At 43.7% G+C, this 17602-nt stretch overlaps 1 protein-coding gene and 1 long non-coding RNA gene across 2 annotated transcripts in view; one reads left to right on the forward strand and one right to left on the reverse strand.

Annotated features, from left to right (window-relative positions):
* Positions 1 to 248: 248 nt before the first annotated feature.
* LOC108800101 lies at positions 249 to 15867 on the reverse strand. The gene is made up of 5 exons (XR_001942071.1): positions 15858 to 15867; positions 13162 to 13165; positions 7446 to 7451; positions 4339 to 4408; positions 249 to 260 (listed from the first exon to the last, which is right to left on the reverse strand). It is a non-coding gene; the product is annotated as an uncharacterized LOC108800101 (long non-coding RNA).
* PXN (paxillin) overlaps positions 12777 to 17602 on the forward strand; it is a 40194-nt gene continuing 35368 nt past the window's right edge. The window contains exon 1 of the mRNA XM_018572043.1: positions 12777 to 12921. Within this exon, the coding sequence (XP_018427545.1) occupies positions 12909 to 12921 (13 nt within the window). The 5' untranslated portion in view covers positions 12777 to 12908. The remainder of the gene's footprint in view (positions 12922 to 17602) is intronic.

Genomic DNA, 17602 nt, shown 5'->3' on the forward strand with positions numbered 1-17602 from the left:
GTTTTATCCAGTGGGTTCTCAAAGACATTGTAGAAATGTTATATTTGTTTTGTTAGGCAAATAAATATAAAAGATTGTTGTCCTCCAAAAATATATAGGGGTGTGGTACAGCCAATAAGGGAGATCAGAAACAGAATTAATAATGCTTATGCAGTGTTTACATGCTTTCCTTTTTCTAGGGAAAAAAATACAATTTATTGTGTCTATTTGGCATTCAGAGCTTCATGCTAAGTGTACTTTTAGTATGCGGCCTTTTCCAACTGTTACAATGCTGACTACAGAGTCTCTACCATATTTCAGTCCTTAGTCTCATAGATAATGCAAATGGTATTTCACAATAAAATCTCCCTTGTCTCCCATCTTACATTTTGGGCTAGTACAAAGATTGACTTACTGTACATGGAACCTGTACTATATTTCTTGATTTTTGCTAAGAAAAAATACACAATTTTTTTCTATTGATGATGAAACCTGCCTTGTTACTCCCTCTGGAATTGCGTCCTAGTGAAATGGCTGACATACTATGCATGAAATCTGTACTATATTTCTGGCTTTTTGCTAAGAAAATACACCATTTGTTTCTATTCATGAATAAACCTGCCTTGTTGCTCCCTCTGAAATTGCGTCCTAGTGAAATGGCTTACATACTATGCATGGAATCTGTACTATATTTCTGGCCTTTGACTATAACTTCTTTTTTGAAATAAAACCTGCCTCTTTACCAATATTTAGCAAATGATATAAAGTTAGGGGCTTTATTTATTTTTATTTTTTAAAGTGTAAACCTTCCAAAAGCTTTTAGATCTGTTATGTCTGCTGCTTCCACGGCTCAATTCTGGCTTATTACTGCTGGATATAAAATCAGGTGTTGCACCAAAAATTACCCAATTAAGATTTTTTAACTTAAAATGATTACATTTGGGTTGGTACTGTTGCATGTAATCAAAGGAATAATGTAAAAGTAAAAAAAAGTATCACACATGCAATTTATGTGATACCAGAATACAGTGTCAGTGATGCCGTCCAGAAGAACTGTACTGTTTTGCAACATTGCATATAACTTGAAGGCATCTCATAAGCATGTAATTTGAGGAATTTATGTTTTTCCTATATCTCCCTCAAAGTTGTATAAAATGGAGGGCTCTCTTACCACTGAATAGTATTTAAAAAAAAAATTATTTGCATTAGCATGTGAACACTATTATCTATCAATGGTCAGGCCCCCTTGCATTCACGTACCACAGCCCCGAGTCCAAGAAAAACAGGTGTGAAAGGGAAGCAGCTGTCTTCTTTCTATATTCTGGAATGCACTAGTTTCTCCAGACAAAAACTTTTTTCTTCTTTTGGATAGAATATGGAATTGATAGAGTTACTGTCAGGTTTCATTGTTGTGTGTCCCCATTGAGCACTGTTTGCCCCAGTTCCTGTCCCAGTGATGGTGGTCAACAACTCTTTTCCATGGGAATACCGTATATACTCGAGTATAAGCTGTCCCGAATATAAGCCGAGGTACCTAATTTTAGCAAAAAAAACTGGGAAAAAGTATTGACCCGAGCAGTGAAAACAATTATTATGATTTTTTTTACGGTTGTAGTGTGCAAATGTTAGAACCTCTGATAGGTTTTTATTAATATTATCTGCATCCCTGTTGGAGATTCTCTTTTCTTCCTGTTCCAGAGACAGTGGTCACAGGAATGAGAGAAAATCTCCACAATGGAGACCCAGACTGTAATAAAAAACCTGACAGAAGTTCCAGTTTCTGATCACTCTTTCCTAAACCAAAGTTTTTTGGCTTGATTTACATTTTAGCTGATATATTGTTTTAACAATGAATATGCTTATTGGCTATAAGCCTGGGCTAACACAAAAATGCATGCTTGCATTGGCTTGTGTTGACATACATTAATATGAAATCCACCAAGAATCTCATTCAATTATCCTTAATTGCATAGTTCAAGTCACATCGCTGTGGAGATGATTTCATCTGCCGAGATATTCGCTGGCTGAATGCCGTTCATGCTGCATTCTTGACACTAGATAGAGCTGAGGAGCATCTAGTGGCGGCATTGCCTTGCGAACGATATTGAGGCCAGCATATGTCAATTTATAAATCATGCCCATAAAGTGCAGCATTGATTCCCAACACTCTGCAGCATAATGCATTGTCTTCAAGGTATTCTTTTGAAAACAATAACTTTTCACTTTATTACGCATTTTGCTGCCTTTTGGCTAAGATCAAGTGTAGTATCTGTTCTTATCAGTTTTCGGTGGGGAAAAGAACCGTCCTTGCGGGGGATGGTTACTTAGTACTCGCTGGAGTGAAAGAGCGTGTGGGGCGGCTTCCTGTGAGAGGGGAACCGCTCAGTACATGGCTTTCTGACTGAACAGATGCGAAGCTTGGTCTGGCTCGAGGGTTGGGGGCGGCAGAAGCCCGTGGTGTTGTGCCCCTTGGGGGTGGCGTCCCAGGGGTGCTCAGGTAGTCACATGGGTATGGGACCCCACTTGACTCACTTGATCACTCGGTCACACACCATATTGCTTTTTCTGCACAACGCCTCTTGGACAGGCCTTATGGCTAGTCCGGGGCAATATTTTTGCACTCCGGCCGCTAAGGCCTGTCAGTGTGGTGCACTGGCACTTTAGATTTATTTATGCACTCCATGCACGTTTGGCACTTTTTTATTTTTAAATTTGACCCACAGATGCGAAAGGTGCAGGTTTCTTCGGGGCCTATTCCTGACGCTGGGAGGAGATTCTGTGCCTCGTAGGGGGTTCTCTGTCTCCTCCCACCCAGGAAGGGGGTCTCTCTTCGGGAGAGCCCCCTTGCCAAGTACTGAGGGGGACCTGTTTCGGCAGGTCCCCAAAGGAAATGGACCATCGGCCTTCGGGTTGGTGGTCCAAAGTATCTTAACCCCTGTCAGGAGCCTTGCGCCCCCGGGGGGTCGGGAAGTAGGTCCCTTCTTTGGAAGGACCTTGCACCCTTGTGCACGTTTTTGTGTGCTGTGATTTCACGGTTCACTTTTTTTGTTCACAGGGGGAAGTTTGTTTAGATGCACGTCCACGGGCTTCGATAAGATTGATTCCCAACACTCTGCAGCATAATGCATTGTCTTCAAGGTATTCTTTTGAAAACAATAACTTTTCACTTTATTACGCATTTTGCTGTGTTTGAAAGAACAGCAAAATGCATGGCAACACATCCACTGTTAACAAGCCCTGACTGTAGACAAAAACTGTGTTAATTTATTTATAGCACTTATTTTGGGGGGGAGGATCTGTGGCTTTCACGGGTCTTTTTCCTTGCCCCACTCAGGGGTCTGTCCTCGGGAGAGCCCCTACCAAGTACTTGGTAGACTGGCTTTGGCTGATCCCCAAAGACCATGGTCTGCCTGGCTTAACCGTTAGGTGGACTAGAATGCCTTGCCCCTGGCAGGTGCCTTGAGCCCCGGGGGGAGGGGGGTTTCAGGGATATTGTGGCCCTCTCTTTCTGAAGAGATCCATTTGTGTGCGGTCATTTCATTGTCCGCTTTCTTGCTCACAGGGGTTTTTGTAACGATGCATGCACAGTGGAGCTTACAAAAAAACAAATGTTAATAATACTTATTTTTTCAGTCATTTCAGCATTCCTGACCACAATGTAATCTCTGCCTTTCACCGTGGGAAAACAGATAATAGTTCCTGCACTTTAAAGGAAAGGTTTCTTTCAGCACACCTGTTTTTACAAGTACCAAGCCATAATAAGCAGCAACATATGGATGTCATTGATGTCATTGAATGTCATTGAACGCATATAGATGTCTAGCTATACAACAAAAATGTATTAACTGGCCAGTCAGGTTTAAACATCTGAGAAATACAGGCATACATGTGGTTGAATCCAGCAACAGTGACACAGGTGTGATTTACTACCATCTTCCATCTGGCTAGGATAAGGGATGTGTTCAGAAATAACCCTCTCACGTCCCTGTGTCCCACTAATGGGCGAACACCTTCCTGATATCTAATCCACAGTGAAACCACAATAAAAATAGACATGTTCTGTGTGGCTTATGTATGTTACTAGAGATAGGCAGCCTCCCCCAGTCTAAAAATACTGAAAACAACTGAAAGCTAACTTGGTCTCTGCCGGGCCAGACTCATCTTTCTCTGCTGCTAAAAATGCTCTATCCCCTCCCCTGTCCCTTCTTTTTGCTCTTTCCACCCTAGACATAAGAGTAGGGCCTGTCTATCCAATAAAAGGACCCAGCAGCTAACAGGTGAATATGGCAGACCACATGCCTGTACTAAAAAAGTATATAAAATGTATAGTAAGCAGTGGGGAAGCTATACATTATTCACCCAGGGCAAAGGCTCAGTGTTGCTCCCCCCTCAAGGGAGAAGTTCTCCATCCACACACCCAGTGGTGCCCCTCCTAAAGCAGCACCCCCAGCTTCTAGCTCTAGCTTCGGCCCTAATAGTAAGCATAGTATATAGTAGGGCTTTGGAAATTAACGATTAATTACTCGATTAATCGTAAAAAATTTTGATCGATTAAAATTCTTTTGATCGGTAATTAAAACACTTACCTCTCCGCCGGCTTCCGGGTCTTCCGGGAGTCCCGTAGGAGATCCGGTGACGTCAAGGACATCGACGTCACCGGACTCCTCCCCCTTCCCTTCGTTAGCCGACGGAGCCACTTGGGCCGGTGATCTGTCGACACTGAGAACTTATTGAGTTCTGCGACCGCCTGACTTCCGGTTTCGTTACAACTAAGAGGTTTGCCCAAGAAACTCGTTCTGCACGAGCGCCAGCCACGGCATTGGCCTATACACATAAAGCACAGCAATGAAGTAATAAAATGAACTAGGATCACACTGATCCAGCACGTTATTATTCTGAGTTGCCCCACTCAAGCGGCGGCCATATTGAGTGGGTCATGTGAGATTACAAATTACACGGGACCCAGCGTGTTGGGTGTTTATTGGGGAGCTTCCAGTACACAGAAGTGGGAGCAAGCTACGGTTGTGGTATAGACAGGGAGACTCAACACATGATATGGGGTAGCAACGATTAAGTCCAGGGTCACAAGGCACTCCAGGCACAATAAGGGTTCAGCAGAAAGGACACTGGGCAACAGTTTGCAGGCAGCAATTAATAGGGCAGCAGTTCACAGGCAACAGTTCATAGGGTAACAGTTTGCAGGCAACAGTTCACAGGCAACCGTTCATAGGGCAATAGTTCATAGGATAGCAGTCAAAGGCACAGCAGGAGACTGGAGACAGAGTTTAAGCAACTCAAACAGGCGTGACAGTCTTGGGCAACTGGTTGGGTTGGATTGGTGGAGGGAGATCCAGGCAGGGTGATCCGCACAGTGAGGCTTGCAGAGTCCTTCTGGAGGGAGATCGCTGGGTCCTGGAAGAGGTTGAAGGTCTAGCCGCAGTGTCAGGTACACTAGGTAACAGACAGCACACAGCAGGGGCAATGAACAAGGAGGGCAGAGTTGCACCGGGAAGAAGCTCCTGGGTCAATCAGGAGAAGGCCTGGAGGCAGATTCAGGTCCACACCAGTCACAGGCAGCAAAGGGTCTTGGTGTCCAGACAAGAGTCCACAGCTAGTAAGGAACTACAAATCCCAGCAGTTCCCAATCACAGAATCCACGCATACAGAACTACATGTCCCAGCAGTTCTCATCTGCTTCCAGTCTCCTTCTAGTAAGACCCTCTCGCCATGCATCTGTCCATATCTCTAACTGGAGTAAACTCTGAATACTCTGTCTCCTTTTTCTGAGCACAAGGATGTTATATTGTACCTGGAGCTCATCAATTAAATATCTGGGCAGAAACTGCTGGTGATGGTGACGAGGTGTCTGCATTTGTGCTGGTACAAGATACATAACATCCTGAGCCTCCTGCTGAGAGGAGCCTCATCACTGGACCCCCTGCATGGGCACAGAACTTCATGGATCAATTATTTTGATCAGCTGACTGATTTACACGCAGGCTTTGGGTTAGTTTTCAACAAATGGTTTTAGAGGTTGTTGACTTCCACAAGCATCTAATATTTCAAGTCAAATGAAATCAAATATAGAAATATAGTGCCTGAGGCTGCCGCCATTCAACATACATTCTGGACATCCTGATCCTCCTCACAGGCCGGTTCACATCTGGTTCCCAGACCCACATAAGTAAGTACATTATACATATATATTTATTGTTCCTGTCACCTTCCCTGATATGTTCGGTCCAGGCAGTCAGCTGACCTGGTTTTGCGCCCTCTTGTTGTTCTAACAAGGCTAGTTAGACCCCACAGAGCCCTGCTACCCTGGTGAGGCCCCCTCAAAGCTCTGGTGAGACCCCCCTCTGTATGTGCGTTATAATTAATCGAAATTAGTTGATTAATCAATTTAAAAAAAATTTGATTAATCGAACAGGAAAATTTTAATCATTACCAGCCCTAGTTTAAATGTCTATACTTTCATTGAGTAGCCCATTTCTCCATATCATTATTATTATACTGGATTTATATAGTACCAACAGTTTGCGCAACACTTTACATTACAGTATAAGGAGGACATTATAGTTACAATACAAATCAAGACAAGATGGTAAGGAGGGCCCTGCCTGTGAGAGCTTACAATCTAAAATGGAGAGGCAAATGATACAAGAGGTGGTAGCTGTGTGGGGATGAATTGTTTGAGAAAGTGATAGTTTAGTGGTAAGGTTGAAGCTGGATAGGCTTCCCTGAAGAGAGGAGTCTTTAGGAATCGCCTAAAGGCAGACAGAATAGGAGATAACCAGACAGGTTGGGGTAAGAAGTTCTAAAGGATGGGAAAGATTCTAGAGAAGCCCTGAAGGCAAACATGAGAGGAGTTGACAAGGGAGCTAGAGAGCAGGAGGTCTTGGGAGGAGTGGAAGGGGCGGTTAGGGTGATACTTTGAGACCAGGTTGGAGATATAGCCCTGGCAGAGTTGTGGATGGCTTTGTAAGTGGTTGTTAATATTTTGAATGTTATCCTCTCGGTGATTGGTAGCCAGTGATGGGATTGACAGGGAGGGGTTTTAGACACTGATCTGTTGGTTAGGTGGAAAATAGGAAGGCAGACTAAGAGCAGGTAGCTTTCTTGGATGTCATTACTGAACGGGATGCTAGCTTCCTACTATAGCACTTGTGTTTGAGTTATCTTTTCTTATTGCCATTTCCTAAAACCTTTTTTTTTTTTCTTTCTACCATGTTCTGTGTTGACTACTTATATTGCTGCTATTCATTTGAAATGCAAAGGGAACAGTAACACATTCATGTCTTATATCCTCTTTCCCCTTCAGCCTGGTCTTTCTTAATGGCTATACACTAGCTTGAAAGGTTTCAGACAAGCAAATGATTCATGAGTATGCAGGAACTGGAAATAAAACACGAGGTTGACACGTTGGTATATTAGTTCTAAACATATAACTGGGTGCTTGGTAGTACTTTCTACTAAGCACTGAAATTGTCACTGAAAGTTATCCCATATTCTTTGCAACTATTCCAAGTACACACAAATATTTTGATGGAGTTAATAAGATGGAGACCAGGACTGGGGTTTGTTTGTTGCAATGTGACCTTTTATACTCATGCATTATGAACACACAGGAAATGTTTTGGAAATACTGTACTAAAAGAATATATTGTAAGGAGCAGGTTGGTTGTGTGTCAGTTATAAATAATCTTTTTTTGTTTTTAAGTTTTGTAAATTTTAAACTATTGTTCTATACCTAATTTTATTCTTTAAAAACACACACTCACATGATATCACGCAATACTTATTTGGGTAAAATAATACTGTTTTATCTTTAATTTTATTTACCTTGAAATCTTCCAGCCCAGGAACGGAAACAATGAGCTGTCTATGCAACATCCTTATATGGTCTTACTGTCCTTTAAGTTGGTTCCCATTTTAATTCTGCAATATGCTGCTAAAGCAACTTCCCCCAACCACATGAGGATGAGAACTATGAGGTGAGTGATTTTCACTCAGCCTCATAGTTCGAGCCGACGTGTGACAATTAAACTGTCACACGTCGGCTCAATAGATCGGGACGTGAGCAAACACATACAGTCGGTCGCTCACTTCTCGATCCTGTCCCTGCAGAGAGCCGTGACTGTCACTCCCGGCTCCCTGCAGGGATTCCCTCCCTCCCCGCTCAGATCCTCCAGCGCTGACTGGCGGAACGGACGGGAGAGGGGGCGGGTACAGCTGGCTCTGCCTCTAGATAGGCAGAGCCAGCTGTCAATCACGCAGCTGGGTGGATCTCGACAGTAATGTCGGGATCCGTCCTGGCTGCGGCGGTCTCAGTATACCGCGAGCTGTAGCTTGCGGTATACTGAGCTTTGGGTCACGTGAGTAAGCTAGTATATGTCCTCCCGTTACCCTGAGGAGAACTATGGTGAAAAACACTTACCCCATAGTTCTCCTTTAAAGTAGAACGACAAATGATATTATTATATTATACAGGATTTATATAGCACATATGAAGACAAAAAGCGCCAGAGAAAACCACTTCACTGAAGGGTTAACAAATAAGGTTCTACAGGTCGCTGTCCCACTTCAGCCACAGAGACTGTGATATCTAAAAGAAAGCACAAACAAGGGGCGCCTTCCCTAGTGTAGATACATTTTATTAAGATAGAGGCAAAACATAGGAATTGTACTCACAAGAGTGGATAAACATGAGCCTTGAAAAGCAGAGAATGTAACTCCTGCAGCAAACCAGGATGAGGCCAGTGAGAGCTGCACAGACGTTCCTATGTGCCAGCAAGGAATGCCTGCGTTTACGCGTTTCCGGGGTCACACCCCCTTCCTTAGAACCTCTATCTTAATAAAAAACACGCAAATGGGTTATACAATAATGGGTATGCCGCTAGGGAAGTCTGAAATGGAGAAAGATTTGGGGGTCACTGTAGACCATAAACTCAATAATAGATTAGAGTGCCAGGTTGCGGTAAGCAAAACTAGTAGAGTCCTGTCCTGCATCAAGAAGGGAATGTTTTGCAGGGATAAGTCTATAATATTGCCACTCTACACATCACTGGTTCGGCCTCACCTGGAGTATGCGGTGCAGTTTTGGGCACCGGTACACAGAGGGGATGTCCTTGAACTGGAGAAAGTCCAGCGAAGGGCGACCAAACTCATCAAAGGGATGGAGGACCAGAGCTATGAGACACGGTTACTAAATTTAAATATGTTCACGCTGGAACTAAGGAGATTAAGGGGGGACATGATTTTCACATACAAAATGTTCCATAGTCATAGCAACATTAGCAATAAACTCTTCACGATTAATTCCGTAACAAAGACTAGAGGCCACCACCTGAAACTGGTAGAAAAAAAATTCAAACACAAGGGGAGAAGGGGGTTCTTCTCAGTTCGCGCGGTTAGGGTCTGGAACTCACTGCCGCAAGCAGTGATTTCAGCTAATAGTCTGGAATCATTCAAGAGGGTTTTGGACGATTTCCTGAGAAACGGTAATATACAGGGGTACAAGTACTCCTAAAAACGAGATGACCCGGGGATCTTTACACCCACACACACACACAATAGGTTGGACTTGATGGACAAATGTCTTTATTCAACCTCAAATACTATGTAACTATGTAACTATGTAACTATGTATCTACACTAGGGAAGGATTTATATAGCGCCAACAGTTTGCGCAGTGCTTTTCAATATAAAGGAAGACATTACAGTTACAGTTCAGTTAAAAACAAGATGGTAATGAGGGTCCTGCCAGCATAGGCGTCTCTACAGGGGGGCACGGTCTCTTGCTAGCTGACACACGGCCCGACTTGCAGGAGCAGCTCCTGTCAGCTTCGGCCGGAGCTCTGTCAGTTCTGAGCTCCGGCCGAATGATGGATCACTAGTAAGGTCTAGTGCAGACTTTACTAGTGATCACCGCTAGATCATTAGGGAATGAAGATGTGTCTCCTCCCTGCACGGATGAAAGCAGGTGAGGGGGCTTGGGGGACCTGTGATTTCTAGTTACGCCCCTGTTTAGTTATTTTCAGTGGTATGATTTAGTGGTGAAAATTATTAGTGCCCCCCCATTTTGACTGTGGTATCTTATGTGCCCCCCCTATATATTGTTCCTAGAGTCGCCACTGCCTGCCAGTGAGAGCTTGCAATCTAAAAGGGAGGGGCAAGTGATACAAAAGGTGGTAGCTGAGTGGGAATGAGTTGTTTGAGAAAATAATAGTTCAGCGGTTAGGTAGAGGTATGATAGACATATCATATACATAGTTACATTGGCCAAAGCTGGATGAATGTAAATATGTAAAATACTTTAGGCCTAGGCATTTATTTATTAATTTATAGCACAAGCAGGCCCGCCGTGAGCTTCATGTATGTGAGTGGGCGTTTTTAGACGTCCTCACCCGTGCTGCTCGTGCACGCCACCCAGCGGACAAGTGGGAAAACTGCTTAAATTGTAAAAAGCCAGCAATGGCTGTTTACATACAAGTGGTCCGGCGGCTGTAGAGGCGCCGGATCGCTTGCATTATGCATGTAGGTGTGTGTCCCCCTTCTCTGCCACCGCCAATCCCGAGGTCCGTTGTGGGCCCGGGACCCGCACGGTGGCTCTGTCACCGGAGTTTAGAGGGCGCTCAGTTCACAATCTCCCTCTGATCTCCTCTCCGTACTCTGAATGCAGGAAGTGATGTATATTACATCACTTCCGCATTCTGCTGTCACTCTCCAGCTTCTGTAGCTGGAGAAGCAGATCACTGCTTCATCAGCTTCTGTGGGGGTCCCTCGGTGACATTGGAGTTCTTAGACACCCCTGATGTCTCCATAAAGAGGACCTGTCTGCATAAATTGGCTATCACATAGGGGGCTTCTTAGCCTATAAAGTTAACTGAAAAAAAGTAAAAATAAAAACATGTTGCACCACACATGTTACATATCACTGGGTCGCCTATGGTAAATTTTGGGTATGGTATTTATTTTTGCGATTTCATGGGCGCACACATTTTTAAAGCTTGACATGTTTGGTGTCTATTTAGCCGACGTGACCCCATCTTTTATATTTTACAAAAACTTTGGATAAGAATAAATATTTTTTTAACATAACATAGGCAAATTTTTGGTACTTTTTTCATTATATAGTAACAAAATAAAAACCCCAGTGGTGATTAAATGGCACCAAAAGAAAGTTCTATCTGTCCCCAAAAAAATAGTATAAAATTAATTTCAGTACAGCGTTGCATGACGAAAAAAATGTCAGTCAAATTTCCCACACATTTTTGGCTGTTAAGCTTCAAGTTACAAACCTCTCGGTGGCTCAGAGCACAGGCTGTTTTCACACTACCTACCGGCCGAAGACCTGCCCCGTCGGATGAAGCCCCGCCCCCAAGCTAGTGTAAAGGAGGAAGGGAGGAGACAGGTAGGAGCCTCCCTGTCTCTCACTTGCTCCTCACTGCTGATGGCTCCGTTGAGATCACCAAACATCGGTGCAGTGTTTACATGCATATTCATGCTTGCTTTTTGTTAGTATTTTTAATCCTTTTAATAAAGTTTTCTTACTGGACATACTACACTATGAGCATCCTCATTTCTTCCCTTTGAACAATTTTGGGTCTTTCCTGGACCTCATACACGAGGAGATCGGAAGTGGTTAAGTCGGTTGTGTATATCTGCTAAAAACCGTAGGAGGTGTTGCCGCCGAGCGTCTTCTGCAAAGATTATCGGGAGGCTGGCCGACAATTTGACATATCATAAGGCGAGTTCACAAAAGAAATCTGGTGAGTGCGGACCTTGTCTTCTACATAGAGCGTGGAGCACTTGGAAGCACGGAGCACTTTATTTCTAAACATATGGATTTTTGATGTTCATTAATTGTTTAAGGACATTAATTAATGGCACCTAAAATTATATAGGTTGTTATTGTTTAATCTTGACACATGAGATACATATATGTACAGTATACACTGAGTGGCCAGATTATTATGACCACCTGACGTTTGTAGGCAAATTAGCTATAATTTTGCGCTGAAGTTGCTAGAGGGCCAAACCATTATAAATAGGGAAGCGGGTTGTTTACCACAACAGTTTTTGTGGATTGTGTCTTTGCTGAGATTACATTGCAATTTTTTGTCACTTTATTGTATTTTGGAATTTAGTTAGGATAGAAAGCATATACTTGTTTGCGGGTTTAAATTAATTTTCCATCCTAAAATCCAGATTGTAATGTGTGTAGAAAAGTTACACAATAGCTCGGGTACTAAGGTGGTTAACGTGTGTAATGCCACCTGTTAACATGCATTTTATTAGGGCAGCTCATTCATTTAAATGATGCATGCTGTATTGCTATATAACGCAGAGCATTGGCTAGGTTGGTTGGGGTACTGGTAAGAATAAATGGCACCACTATGCACCAATGTGAACCCACCCTCAGAGCAGCATAACACTTTTAATGGTTAAATAGAGAATTGTTATAGAACTGTGCATCAAACTAAAAAGAGGGACAACTGTTGATGAATGACAGAAGGATTCGGTTGGAAATCAGGGACATTCCCTCCCAATGAGGACAGCTGGGAGCTGATACTTCCCATGTGAACTCAGCTTGCTTTCCCACATCTGTACTGCGCTATCCAGGCCGGGCACACATGGAGAGGGCAGTCACAGAGGAGGGCACCATATATTATAACCTGCCACAGCTTCCCACCCCAGGGCACCCGGAACGCGCAGCCAAGTATGCGCGCTCCCCCCCCCGGCGGAGAGCCTCCCAACGCAGGCGGAGGGGGTACTGGCCGCGCGTGACGCCGGGGCTACGCACAAGCTGGTGGGGTGTGGCTGGAGTGCAGCTCGTGCGCGCGCACGCAGGAGGCGGAGGCGCGTTCGTGCCTTGAAGTGTGAAAGTTGTATCCGACTCCCGGAGAGCGCTCCGGCTGAGCGGCATCATGGACGACCTGGGTGAGTGAGGAGCAGAGCAGGAGGGGCTCACGGCTGGCTGCTTCTTAGTAATGGCTCCCTACAAGTTGTGGTCCCTGCCTCCGTTTGTGCTGGTCTTGAACGGCACAATGTGAGCTGTATGGTAACAGTGCTGGAGACTAGTGGTCGGAGCCTGGGACAATCTTACAAGTGGCATTCTTATCACATGGAGGCACATGTTGTGACGCTGATTGCAGCATGCTCGCCTCTGCTGGGGGTGACAACACTGCGAGAATGATAATCAGCCTGTAGGCTGGCAGTGATTTGGGGGGATTAGCATTGTAAGGGATCTGTACTCTGTCACTGATCACAATGCTTGCCATAGACTCCGGGCTGCTTTTACCATCAGATCGGAGGTGACACATAACAGCCATTTAGTCTAGGACAGCATGGCTCAACCAGGGTTCCTCCTGAGGTTCCTAGGAGTTCCTTGAGCAATGGTGAATTGATCTCCAACCAATGGGAGTGGGGCGATTTTCCATGGGCCACCAATGGGTGGGGGGTGCCATTTGATTGATCTCCCACCTACTCTGACCACCAATTTAAGGGGTCTTTTTTTCCACCGACCACCAATGTAAAGGGTTTCTGCAACAGTGACCACTAATGTTAGAGACTATTACACGATTAGATACTCCGAATGTGTCTAAACACACTTAAAGGCAAGTGCATTAAATGCAGGCGAACTTGATCTGGGAAAAGTAACATTTGTTTCTACATTCCAGATAATTACCCGTGTTTAACCTAAGTGTAGGAGGCTCGTGCGAATGTAGCCCTAGGCTGCTCATAAAGTAGGAGTATAAAGAAACTTGCCATTTCAAATTGTCTATAAAAAAAATGATGTGCAAACCTTACAATAGATCAACATTGCAAGAAAAAATCAACCTGATGCCAATTTTTAGGGACATCTCCGCCCGGCAAGTTTCAAATGCTCGTTTAGGGCTGGTTCACACCATACACCTTGTGATTAAATGTTCTAAAAATGAACGAGATCCATTCTGTTGTTCAACGAAATTCGGTCAGTTAGCGTTCATAACGAATGATAATCTAAATCCACATTGGTCTGTGCATGATGAGGTATTCAAGCGGAACACGGATGACGGTCCAATGAAAGAAATCGTACGATAATTGTAAGGTGTAGGGCCACCTTTAGGGAGATATATGTGAACAAGTCCTTATGCCTGGGGTAAAGGACTCTTACCTGATCCCCTCTCCCCTCGGCAGTCTGCGTTCTCCCCGCGGCAGTCTGCGTTCTCCCCGCGGCAGTCTGCGTTCTCCCCGCGGCAGTCTGCGTTCTCCCCGCGGCAGTCTGCGTTCTCCCCTTTGCTCCAGTTTGTGGATGGTCTCTTGGTGTCCTCATGTACAATGTGGGTCTATGGGCATATATGCATTAGAGATACCATCAGCAGACATCCGACTGCTGGAACATAGGGGGAAGAGGCTGCGAGTGCCTGTCTTGGAGTCTCTAGTTGTGTGGGTCAGGTAAAGAAAGTCCCCACAATACCCCTAAACAAGCAGTTATCCTTTGCGGTGTGTTTGTAACCTCACTGCAAGGGTAGGATTTTGTTCCCCCTAGAGATGGCCTTTAAAAACGCATGCCTTTTGTATGTGTCGGTGCATCTTTTCATACGCTGCTGTGTGGTTTTGTTGTGGAACACACTTGCAGCAAACAGAATATTTTGAAATGCATTATATTTAAATACGCCAAAGGGAACTGTACCATTGAAGGTAATAGTACAGAAACCTCCAACGCACTTTAGATGTGTTAACAGGTACTTTAAGAGCACAGATGTGAATGGTGGTCAAAGATAATTGAACGATTGCACACAGTATGCATTTCCTCTTCCTGGAAGAATGGCTTTAATGTTTTAATATGCTGTCGTGTGGGTCATGCGAATGTCTCATTTTATACGTAGCAGATTGCTGCACTAAGTACTGTGTTTAAAAAAAAAAGAAGGTAATATGACATCACTGCTTGGTAATGTCAGGAAAGCAGCAGTAACCAGAGCTCCAGTAATCAAACCCATGTGCAAGAATTTATAAAAATGGGAGCTTTGTGTGGCCGCGCCTCCCATCATGTGATAAGGTTATGCTCAGATAATGCATAGGAGACCAGACCAAAGCTGTAATACTCAGCGTCAAACCCCTCTGCAATTACAAAGTACAGCTTTTTTGCCCCCGAAGTCTATTTTTTAAAACATTTTGGGGGAAGTGGGACTGACTTGGTATGAGACACTTAGTGGTGTCTGTCGTGTCTACATCAAGCTGTTTCATGTTTTTCTATGTATGTAATAAATGACTTTAGTGCATGCTACGTTTGTTTTTTAATGCTTGGCCACAATTTCTAAATGCAGTTGGGTAGTTTTGATAAGTACCCCCGGCACTGAGAATGTCAGCTGTAACAGGAGAAGGAGCTCGGTGTTATTTCAGGGGACGGCTTGTGTGTTTCTTGGCCTGCCATACAGTGTTTGTTTTAAATAACGTGTAATGTCGGCTTTTAGTTTTGGCACGGCACATAGTTTGAGGTGACTTGGTCTTTGCCTAGCGTGCTCTGGGCGCTATCCAGGTTCATTTATAGAAGCTTGCAGAGAGAAGATGTAGCAAACCACAGGGTTCCACCTGTATTATCTAGTGCTGGCGGGAAAGGAAATATTAACATGTCATTTGTTGGTTTGAGTATATAACTTTTTCCTTCTGTATGTGTAAGTGAGCCATAGGCGTGAACCAGAAGCCATTTGTGTGTGCGCATCAACTGCGTAAAAATTGGTTTGCTGTTGTGTGTGTCAGGAGTAGGGGCATCTGATTTTGTGTTTCCTTTAAAGTGACACTAAACTGAGGAATGAAACCTTACAAATGCATTCAAGTACTTTAACTATTAACAAAAATATCTCATCTTTGTTCAGATACTTTTATTAAGGAACTCTACCCATATCTTCAAAATAACAAAGGCACCTTTTAGAAAGGTCTAGTGATGACAACCTACAAAACACATACTTGCAGATAACTTCCAGCTTTGTAGTCTTTGCATACCTTTATTTCTCTTTTCCTCCCTATTCTTCCCACAGTGGCTATTTTTACTAAGGTCAAGTGAATCAATCTCCCTTTAATGTGACTAGGACATGTGACCATGCACATCATCTCAGGGGAGGAGAATGCCTTTCTCTAAGATCTCGTGAGATTACAGATGAGATTTTTCAGCAATGCTCTGCTGATGTAACCTTCCCAGGATGCAGTACTTGGGCACAATTACATCTTTTGTGCCCAAGTGTACCAGGAGGTAGAAAAAAAAATCGTAAAATAAAATTGTTTAACAATTGAATGTAAGGTGTTTTCTAATCAGCATGCGCAGCTGCATGGTGATGTGGTTTTTAGTGAAAGGGGGTAAAGGTCCACTTTAATCACACTGCTGTAGATCTGAAATCATCTCTGAATTGGTGCTGACACGGCTCTTCCTTCTGGAGGGTGGATACTTGTGTTCCCCTGTGTGTGTTGTAAAGTAGACACCGCTCGAAGCTCACTCCCGTGATGGGACTACAATCTCATGTTTAGTTTACTCATTTGTATTGAGATTGTAGTCCATCACAGGAGTGAACTTGGAGCGGTGGCTACTTTACAACACACACCAGGACCATGGGGAACAAAAGTAGCCACCCTCCAGAAGGAAGGACAGTGTCAGTATGATATCAGAGATGATCTACAGTCAAGCGATACACAAATAAGATTCATTTTTGTTAATGGGGTACATGGATGTATTAAGATTCAACTGCTGAGTTTAGTGTCACTTTAAATAGCGCATTTGTATGTATGCATCAGAGGTTGACATATCAATATGGAATTCAGGAGCCAGTCCAATCCAGGAGCCAGCAGGATTTATTTTTTAGGAGCCAGCTGTACTTTTTAAAGAGCATTGGCTACCCAGCTCCTGGGATTTGTCCAGCCCAGATAGATGTAACAGGGCTGGTCAAATCCCAGGTAGTCAATGCTCTTTAAAAATGACAGCTGTCACCTAACTTTTGAGGTTTTCACTAGTTGGTAACGCTAAAAAAAAAAATCCCGCTGGCTCCTTAGTTTCAAATGCATGCGTCTACCTCATGCTATGACTCAGATTTACAAGGAAAGCCCGGTTTGAATATTGTTTAATAAGTGCATTTCCCATGTTATCTGAATTGTGTCATATGTAAAGTCATTGGAGGATTTGTAATCCATCTCTGCAAATGATCAAACTGGAAAATATGTATCATCTTGGACCACCAGGCGAGGGTGGTCTTTTTGTTTAATGGGGCTGATAGAACCTTTAGCATGCCATTTGAGTGCTTTAATGGCCCAAAGAGGAATGAGAGATTGATTTTGACTAAAAATGAGAATTCTCCTAGGCATTGTAATGCACACAGGAGCTCAACATTGAACAGAAATAATGTTATCCAAGTATCAGCCAACAAGATTCTAGATGGATATCAGCTTGCTGTATAAATCTTTTTGTATATGTCCTGTTGTTGAGCTATTTCCATGGTGACAGCCTATCTTTAAGATTTTCCTTTGTGTAATTGTGCCATAATGACTTCCTCATGTGTTTTAATTCTACATCTCTGTGCAAAACTGCTTTGCAAAGGCTGAATGTAAAGTATGAGATATTTTTTGAGCACTTTCTCTCCCCCCCCCCCCCCTG

Source organism: Nanorana parkeri, unplaced genomic scaffold, assembly GCF_000935625.1.
Source record: "Nanorana parkeri isolate BGI_ZX_2015 unplaced genomic scaffold, ASM93562v1 scaffold1911, whole genome shotgun sequence".
NCBI classification, from domain to species: domain Eukaryota; kingdom Metazoa; phylum Chordata; class Amphibia; order Anura; family Dicroglossidae; genus Nanorana; species Nanorana parkeri.